Genomic DNA, 9,349 nt, shown 5'->3' with positions numbered 1-9,349 from the left:
TTAAGTTTTGTTAATACCTGCTAAGGTGGAGTTAACATCGACAATTAATTCATTCTGATTTATTATCCCTTCCAGTACTTCAATGCTTTTACCTATTTTATGTATTTATTACAATATAAGCGCCTATTGGGCGAAATTCAAAATTCGTAACCATTGATTTTGCAATTTTTTTAAAGGAATGGATTTGCATTTCTCTACACAAATTTCAAACATGTTAAATTTCATATCCGTTTAAGTAATTTATTTACAAAAAGGGGGTATAATGTTTTCACTTGTATAAAATGTTTTTCTTAACTTTGTTCAAGCGGAATTAATAATATTAATAAGTTATGTTTTTTTCCAGACTATGTTTTATATCTGTGCTAAATTCAACAAGATCTGTTAAACGATTTTGGATATACATAGAAACAAACAACCAAGAACTTTCGCATTTATATTAGTACTAGCTGTTGATTGTGACTTCATCTGTGTGAAATTGAAAAACATAATCTATGTTACTCACAGATAATTTACCTTTCCAACAGACTTTAATTGGCTCAGTAGTTTTTGAGTTATTTGAATACATGCAAAAACACCAATCTTTTCTTTATAATATTACTATAGATGAAATATCATATAGATTGTTAATAGTTCATTAATTAATAGTTTCAATGGATTTACGCGTCAAAATGTAGGTCAAAGCGAAAACCACTAAGAGAGGACATTGACCTGTACACCCCCAAACCACACCCATGTCAGTGGACTGTAATTAAATCTGAATGAACTGGACATAAATAAATTTAATTATTAATTAAAAAGCAATAAGCTAACTAAAGTGACTTCAGAATTGGTCAAATTACAAGTTATGTGACTGACTGGATAGACAAAGGATGACAGAAGAAAGTATGGATGGATTGTGTAAAATATGGGTAAGATTTGATGGCAGATATGGTACAATACAATACAGACCCTATAAAGTGAACATGACTGAGTTATCTATACTAATATAATAAACCGTAAACACACTTCTTTGTTGCCTTAGATGTCAGCAATCACAGCATATTTTCAAATAACTATTGTTTTTTAAAAAGCTCTACTTACATCAAGCTTTAGTCTCTATATTTTCACTCTGTTAAACTTAGGTGTAAACATTTTGGATAAAAACCCTAATGTGCGAAAGAGACCATAAGTTGTTGCCAACATCAAGAAAGCAAGGTTGTGCCATGGTTTGACATCATGTCATGTCATTTTGACATTTGCAATTGATAATTTGATGAATGTGAACAATAAAATAATTTTATTATAATTTCATGCGGATGAAGTTGCATGGGGACAGCTAGTTTATCATAATTATTATGACTTTTAGTTATGTAGAAGCCAATAAGCTTACCTAATACAGAACATAAATTAAACATTGTAATTTAATAAAGAGGAAAGGTTTGAATAGGCTCCAGAATTATTGATTTTAAAAATTCTTTCATTATTAGACAGGTACATTACTGAGTAACATAGACTATATTTTTATAACATCAACAGGAAGGGTATTGATATGACAGAAAAGAGACCAGATGCAGTAGCCACATGGGTAGTCGGGGTTGATTGCTAGTAGTACATAAGAATACTCACCTCTGGTGAATCAAATGGATATTTATTTGTAAATTTAAACTGAAGTACAAATTTTTCTCCCTCATATAATGTACCGGGAACTCCTTCCATGTGAATTGTCCATCTGAAAATATTATATATGTTAAACAAACTTGAAGATCTATTTTTAAACAGAAATTTAAATGTTCATGGGCAGTGGTTGTTTCCATTTCGGTGGATTCAGGTGGCCTCTTGCTTGTTTGCTACCTTATATTATAAATAATATATATTTATTTATGTATTACTATTTATTTAAATTTTATCACCCTATATAGTAAGAACAATCTTTTAAAAGGGATGTTTAAAAGCTGACAGTGATTAAAAAAAAGACCTTATAGTTATTAATGTTAAATTATGTAGTACTCAAGTATTATTGAAGAATTATTATAATAGTATTTATCCATTATTAGTAGATAGCTTTTGTTATCAGTATCAAGGTAAAAATACTCAAGGATTATGCATTGTTCTGTGCATGAGTGAAAGGAAAAATATTGAATTTCCTAACACAAAATGAATAAATCATTAATAAACAAACCAATTTATTTTTAGTTCTAAATTTGGTTTGTCTGAAACTTTGTTGTCTGTGTGAACGGTCAAACATTACACATATAGTTTATGTACAAATTACATTTCAAACTAGATGTAAAAATGAATGGTTATCAACTTTATCTAATTTTAATCACTAAAAGTCAACATTTTTCTTTAAATAAACAATAAGTTAATTGTTGTATTATTAAGAGACATATGGTTGTAGAGATTGACACTGCACTTATATTATTATATTAATAAGATAGTTATAGAGAGAAACAATACATACAATGTTAGATTTTGACTAGCCTGGTCTCCGTCGACTGTAACACCTGCTGGAGGTTCTTTCATCAGAGCCATAAGCTCTTTCTGTAATCTCCGCTAAAAAGGAAAAATAAAAAATTATATCCTTATCGATCTGACAATATAACAATGGTACAATTAGCTCTTGACACGAAACATTTCGACAGAACAAAATAATAGGATTCTGAAAGAAATCTTGTGATGGATCTGTCAAAACAGATGTGTTATAACAAAATTATATTGCATTTAATTGATATTAGTGCAAGAAATACGTAATACATAAATCGACTATCAATCGTCTCTTTACAACTAACGGAAAGTCAACGTAAAAGGTAACATTTTATCTAATTTTACGTACCTCCGACGGGGACATAGCCGCCATTATTCCAGTTCAGACCAGAGTGCCAAAGAGTATATAATTATAATAAAAAAGATACAGTACTTGTACTTCTAAAGATTGAAACTTGGATTGAAAATTGAAACGAAATCTCGCGAAATGAAAACAGGGTTGCTACACCATACACCACTTTAAAAAATAATGACAAGAACTTTGCAACAAACTGCAACAAAACCAAAGTATTTCTAGCAACGCAGACAGACGAATAACAACTGGTATTGTTTAATTTTATTATTATGCCACATCACAAAGATATTGCCAAATTGTTATTTATTTCAGTTGAACATTAATATATAGTATATAGGGAAGAAATTGTCTATTTACTGTTTAGTTCCATAGAGGTTGAACAAGTTACGTTTATGATTTTTGTGACGTTAGATTTTATTACAAAGTAGGTAGCAGTAGGTAGGTGTAAAATAATTCTAACTCTCAATTTAAAACCTTTCTAAACTTGAGGTCATTTTTATAGTATAAAGTATAAGGTTGCAAACGTAAAAGCGGCCGGCCTCTGAATGCCAAAGGACGAACAGAACACAGAAAGAGGGTATTTCATTTTCTGAAGCATTTCGCCGAATCTACTTTAGAATCTACTCCCCGTTCTCAACCACTACCACTCCTTATACGAAAGTGGCGAAAGGGGGAAGAGGACGCGAATATGGTCTACGTCTTGTAAAGTCATCAGGAAAAATGTGGAATTACTTGCATTTTACGCCTATTTTCCAATTATTCGTGATATTTCACCAGGGGAGCGAGCCTATCCTACTCAAGCAGATGCCTTACCCATTACAATTCATGGTACATAATCTTAAAATTTAGTTTCCTTTTAGAAACAATGAGAAGGCAAGGAAACATGCGTGTGCATTTTCTTATACTTATAATTTTAACATAAAAAAGGAGCATAGTTAAATAGGGAATTTTTAGTAATTAAAGATTTTTATGGCAGCATCGTGTTTGTCAGTGTCACTTGTAATAAAAAAGCAAGTTGTTTTTTATTGCCGTTTCAAATATTATGAAGCCAGTTAATTGTATTTCACAGTTTCATCGGTTACTTAATGTATTAAAGTTAAAGTGTACTCGATTTTATTACTTTCATACAATTTAAATACTGCGTAGTGAGTAATTGGTTCATGTGGGTAACGTTAATATTTCCGCTATGGTTTCTTATCCAAAGAAAACATCAGCAGAGTGGTTTATTGAACAACTAAATGTTGAAAATGCTAAATTATTAGCGTTTGTGCTTGTATTAGGTTTCATAGGATACCATGGTATTTTGCATCTGCGGTATGGTAAGTTTTTTGTGGGTTCAAATAAAATGATTGACGCTCTAACAACCCGGCACATAACAGACGCAAAGGCGTCCGTGAGTGGTGTATGGGTTGGTAAGCCGACAATAACCTTTTGCTATTAAAATGATTTCAATAACTATCTAAAATACCATGCTTTGAAGTTGCCTGAATAAAACAAAATTATACAAGAAATTTAAGTGCATGTTTTATAGCATTGTCATGTTTACTTTTATTATTAACTCATTTCTAGGTCCTGACTCCTGCACATGGTTGCTCTCCTCAGGGAGGTACAAAGGTGACCATGAGTGGCAGCCTTATGGATGTATGTTGCACAAATATTCCAAAACGTAAGTTATTTTATTTAAAAAATAACTCAATTTGCTAATTTGTATGAATCATATATTCATATTAGACATATCTAAATGTCCAGGTATTTTATATGTGTGAATACATTTCTTTATCAATTATTTACTTAAGATGTTCATCAATTATTGTGAAATATGGACAATAGCATAATAAATATCATGCTATCAACTCTTGACAAAACTTTTGATCAAATACTGAGTGTGCTAATGTGGGTATTTTTAAATTAATATGCTATATTACTTATTCTACATTTCAAAAATACTTACATTTGTTCTAATAAGAAAATAATTGTAATAAGAATTAATAATATTGAACATTAAGTTCACCAAAACGAGTAATTCTTGTAAAGGTATTGAAAATGCTTGTTTTACCAATTCTATGATGACATACTTATATAATAAAACTTTATAACAGAGATGCAAGACGATGCCTGCGTTACTTGGCCTTTTGGGGCAAATACAACAGTTTTGCGTTTATCGGCGATTCACGACTTGAACAATTATACGAGTATTTTATAGGTAAGTTAACATTTATTGATTTTACTTATCTATGTGTACTTTAACTGACTTATTACGATAAGATGTGTGTATACAATGTATTAAGTTATTGTTCAAGGACATTTTGCTAGGGAAATAGAGGCCAGGTACACTGGTAGAGGTAGACGGAGAAAGAGATGGATGAATTGTGTGAAAGGAGACATGATGAAGGGAGCGAGATGACTGAGATGACATATGGTAGTTATGCGGAGGACAAATACTTATTTCACCAGCTCTATGTGAGTAGGATAAGTAGGAAGATGATGATAATTTTGCTACAGAAATAAAGGATGTAATGTAAAATGATCTATATTTTTCTTCTTCTTTTTCTGTAGCTCTACAGCCCTTTGTGGGCCTTGGCTATTTTTACCACATATAAATTATTGACCACACATTGTACGAGTATTTTACAAACAATGTCAGTACTTAATAATATTTTTATGTGCGTCTCCTCTTCCGAATCGCATCTGCAATCGAAAATGGCTATGGGCAGCGGTTGCTTCGCCATTTTGGCGGATTTAGGTGGCCGCTAGCTCGTTTGCCACTTTATTGTCAAAAAAAATAAAATAAAATAACACTTTTTTATTAACAGGGGTCCTAAAAACGAGGTCAGATTTGGATTCGTCATATTCAACAATAGACCATCGTATGCCGAACTACACTTATGTGGACAGCAAACTAAAATTGTTTGTCACATTTATATGGAGCAATGATGTCTCTAAAACTATGGTTGAACAGTTCCGAGCTTGGTAAGATCTTTTACTATATATACACTCATTAAATAAGAATTTAATGTTAATTATTATTAATAAAACAATTATAAACCAAATGTATTGTAGACAACAGTTAATCAGCCATGAACCAGTTTAAAATTAGATCGCTTAGCTTTGAATCATTGAGCTATGGCTCAACAACTAAATTAGCTATGAGAGTGCTTTCTGGTGACTCGCAGCACATGTAAATCAAACTATAGGGATACAAATTGAACTGATCTGTGAGCCCGTTCTTTGATCTACTAATGCGAAAACTAAACTGATCTGCAGATCATCAGTCAACATAAATATCATTTTTAACTTATTAAAATACTAGTTTTTGCCAGCGACTCCGTCCATGTGGAATTAAAAAACAAAGTAAGTTGCCTATCCGTTCTAGACTATTCTCTACTAAGATTCTTTCAGCACTTTAGGCTACAAACTCTAACAAACATCCATCCATCTAAACTTTCGCATTTATAATGTAACTAATTTATTAAGATGTCCAGCAATAATATTGATCTACCATGTAGTTAAAAACATTTTTGTTCCAGGCAGCGTTTAGACCGACCTCCATCGGTGATAGTAGCCAGTACTGGTCTCCAGTTGGTGAAGAATCGGAACACAACAGATTTCATACTGGAGGAATACAAGAGGAATTTAACACAATTGGTTCAGCCAATAGATGCGTTAGCAGCTCGCGGTACACAAGTGCTGTGGAAACTTCTAGAATCTGTCGATACCACACTTATAAAAGATGATGTGAAGATCAGTAACTATGATATTGATGCTTATAATAGCGCTGCGATGGAGGTCAGTTAATAAATATTTTAATAATATTGAAACGTCCGAATGTAACGACATTTAAATATGAAATAGTGTCTTGTATGATTTTTTACAATCTATTTTATTATTCATTTAAGTTAAATATATTCTTTAATTTGTGTTTGTTAAAAAACTTAGTAAGTAGTCTATGTCATCTTTCATACTAAATTCTAAATCTATGCCAAATTTCGTTAAGATCTATTGAGCCTTCCGGAGACTTCTAACAAAATCCATTTATAATGTTTAGGGCCTGTCCCTCCACTGGCTGATAGAGGCTCAGATAGCTTAAAAATGACCTCCTTGTCAGATAAGGCAACAAAATCTGATGTTTTCACATTCGACATTTCCATCACATATTTTACATGTTCAATTGTTATCAGACAATTTACAATTTGGCGAGACAGGCCCTAAATGTATTCATTTTATGTATAGATACTGCGGCACAGTTCTGTCCGCGTGTGGGGCGCGGCGCGGCTGGTGGCGGCGGGCTCTGCTGGGGGCGAAACCCTGACCCGCACGGCGCTGCGCCACTGCGCACAGATCCTGCTCAACATGTTCTGTAATGATCATATGAACTTCAACGACGGCTCCTGTTGTGCTCAGCCGGAGCCCTACACGCAGCTGCAGATGCTCACCTTCGCACTGTTTCTGCTCTGGTGAGATGTTACAACACTTTCTTCTATCTATCAATAACTAGCAGTTCCTCACGACTTCGTCCATGTATATATAGCCTATTTTACTAAGCGATAACATAGATTTCTAATGGTGTAAGAATTTTTGAAATCGGCCTAGTAGTCTTGGAGTTATCAATACATACAAAAATATAAACTTATTCTCTTTATAATATTAGTATAATATAATAAAGTGTAAACACACTTTGTTATAAAGGATGTCAGCAGTAACAGTATTTTTTAGAATAATTCTTTAAAAATAAGCTCTAAACTGAAGACACACAGGCAATATATTTTCACGCTATTATATTTAGGATGTGAATAATTTGAAAAAAATCTTATAAGAGAAAAGGACAAAAACTACAAGCAAAATAAAGCAAGATTACTGTGGTAATGGTAATTGTTAGTCAATGTCAACAGCTTATCATTGGAATGAAGGCTATGTTTACCTGGTATGGTACCTGGAATATGTTTACCTGAATTTACGATTTACGACTACATACCACTTAAAAAATTACGACAACAAACTAAAATTAAACTAGTTATACACTACATATGCAAACAAAAATGGAAATGGGCAGGGCATATAGTTAGATGCAAAAAAGAAGAATGGGCCAAAGATGTGACAGATTGGTGCCCAAGAGGAAGGAAAAGAAGCAATAGAAGACAGCGTCTTAGATGGGAGGACGAAATCAGTACATCCTTTATAATAGACTAGCTGTTCCCATGACTTCATCCGCATGAAATTGTGAAAATTATCAACAGCAAATGTCAAAATGACATGACATGACAAACCTTGACGGTCTTGCTTCCTTGATGTTGGCAGCAACTTGTGGTCTCTCTCCCACATTAGAGTTTTTATCCAAAATATTTACCCCCTAAGTTTAATGGTGTGAAAATATATAGCTTAAAGCGTGACGTAAGTGTAGGGCTTTTTATTAAAAAAAATAATTATTCAAAAATACGCTGTAATTGCTGACATCTTAGGCAACAAAGAAGTGTGTGTTTACACTTTATTATAATAGTATAGATTAGACTAAGAATTCATTTTTTCTACGAAATAATTCCTTTATTTTGTTATAACGTGACAAAAAAATTGGTTCTTCTAGCGTAGTTGTTGCCAGTTTGAGGTTTATATGGAATTGGTCACAAAGCGTGAAGCAGAAGATGGAAGGGTACACCCTGGTGAGCCAGGCTACCGTGGTGCAGCCTCCTTCTCCCGTGCTGGCGCTGGCCAAGCTCGGCATGATTATGGCATACTTCTATCTTTGTGATAGAACTAACTTCTTCATGAAAGAGAATAAATATTACTCGGAATGGAGTTTTTGGCTGCCTGTTGGTTATGTGTTTGCGTTGGGACTATTCTTTACTGATGATTCGAGGTCTAGTAGGTGAGTATTTGATGTTAAGGCTCCTATGTAAACTAACATAAGTTTGAAATACAAATTTCGTATATTACTGCGATTAATTTTTCATGAAATTCACTGAAATCTACAGTTCTTTGTGTAACGTTAGAATGTCACTTTCAAATTAACACAGAAATTACTGTTTACTAAGTTAATTTAAAAATAATTTTACTTGTTTATTCAGATGTTCTGTGACAAATTTCATTAAGATCCTTTCAGCTGGTAAGACTACAAACAAACATCATACCAAACTTTTGTATTAAAAATCGAAAAAAGTGAAATTTTAATTAAAACAAATTGTGGTAATATTTTATATGATTTATTTAAAATAGCTATGTTACTGATGATAAAGCTTTTTAGTGGTGAAAGAATTTTTGAAATTGGTCCAGTAGTTTTTGATTTATTACAATCAAAGTTTTCCTCTTTATAATGATAGTATAGATAATACAGACAGGACTATTGCTGCCAATAGGCCTGATATAGTAATAATAGATCGGTCCGAGAGTTGTGTAATGCTAGTCAATATCACTATCCCACATGACGAGAATCTCGTGAAAGCCGAAATTGAAAAATTATTAAAATATTTGGATTTGGCTCACGAGATTACCGCCATGTGGCGTATGAAATCGACTACCATTATTCCGATAGTCGTTTCG

General features: G+C 32.7%; 2 protein-coding genes across 4 annotated transcripts in view; one reads left to right on the top strand and one right to left on the bottom strand.

Annotated features, from left to right (window-relative positions):
- Window positions 1-3,122, bottom strand: part of LOC106101709 (ubiquitin-conjugating enzyme E2 W) — a 9,029-nt gene extending 5,907 nt beyond the window's left edge. The window contains exons 1-3 of one of the 2 annotated variants that reach the window (XM_013281022.1): window positions 2,813-3,122; window positions 2,441-2,532; window positions 1,606-1,708 (exon numbers count right to left, since the gene is read on the bottom strand). In XM_013281022.1, coding sequence (XP_013136476.1) covers window positions 1,606-1,708; window positions 2,441-2,532; window positions 2,813-2,836 — 219 coding nt within the window. In that variant the 5' untranslated portion in view covers window positions 2,837-3,122. The remainder of the gene's footprint in view (window positions 1-1,605; window positions 1,709-2,440; window positions 2,533-2,812) is intronic. The other variant, XM_013281023.1, reaches the window with a different exon arrangement.
- Window positions 3,123-3,824: 702 nt separating this feature from the next.
- On the top strand, window positions 3,825-8,706 carry LOC106101727. 2 transcript variants are annotated; one of them, XM_013281046.1, is made up of 7 exons: window positions 3,825-4,137; window positions 4,388-4,484; window positions 4,918-5,021; window positions 5,632-5,788; window positions 6,346-6,604; window positions 7,049-7,272; window positions 8,397-8,706. In XM_013281046.1, exons 1-7 carry the CDS (start codon window positions 4,005-4,007, stop codon window positions 8,680-8,682), a joined length of 1,260 nt encoding a protein of 419 aa, XP_013136500.1. In that variant the 5' UTR covers window positions 3,825-4,004; the 3' UTR covers window positions 8,683-8,706. The 2 variants fall into 2 exon arrangements, with proteins under 2 accessions (XP_013136500.1, XP_013136501.1); XM_013281047.1 differs by having other exon boundaries at window positions 8,402-8,659.
- Window positions 8,707-9,349: the final 643 nt, after the last annotated feature.

The sequence above is a fragment of the Papilio polytes genome, unplaced genomic scaffold, assembly GCF_000836215.1.
Source record: "Papilio polytes unplaced genomic scaffold, Ppol_1.0 DF823958.1, whole genome shotgun sequence".
NCBI classification, from domain to species: domain Eukaryota; kingdom Metazoa; phylum Arthropoda; class Insecta; order Lepidoptera; family Papilionidae; genus Papilio; species Papilio polytes.
This window is presented reverse-complemented; position numbering and strand designations above follow the sequence as displayed.

What these genes read in the sequence shown, in the direction of transcription:
- LOC106101727 (XM_013281046.1), top strand. Translation starts at nt 4,005, where the DNA reads ATGGTTTCTTATCCAAAGAAAACATCAGCAGAGTGGTTTATTGAACAA. An exon ending in TATTTTGCATCTGCGGTATG is followed by an intron (nt 4,138 to 4,387) that starts GTAAGTTTTTTG and finishes ACTCATTTCTAG; the next exon opens with GTCCTGACTCCTGCACATGG. An exon ending in GTTGAACAGTTCCGAGCTTG is followed by an intron (nt 5,789 to 6,345) that starts GTAAGATCTTTT and finishes TTTTTGTTCCAG; the next exon opens with GCAGCGTTTAGACCGACCTC.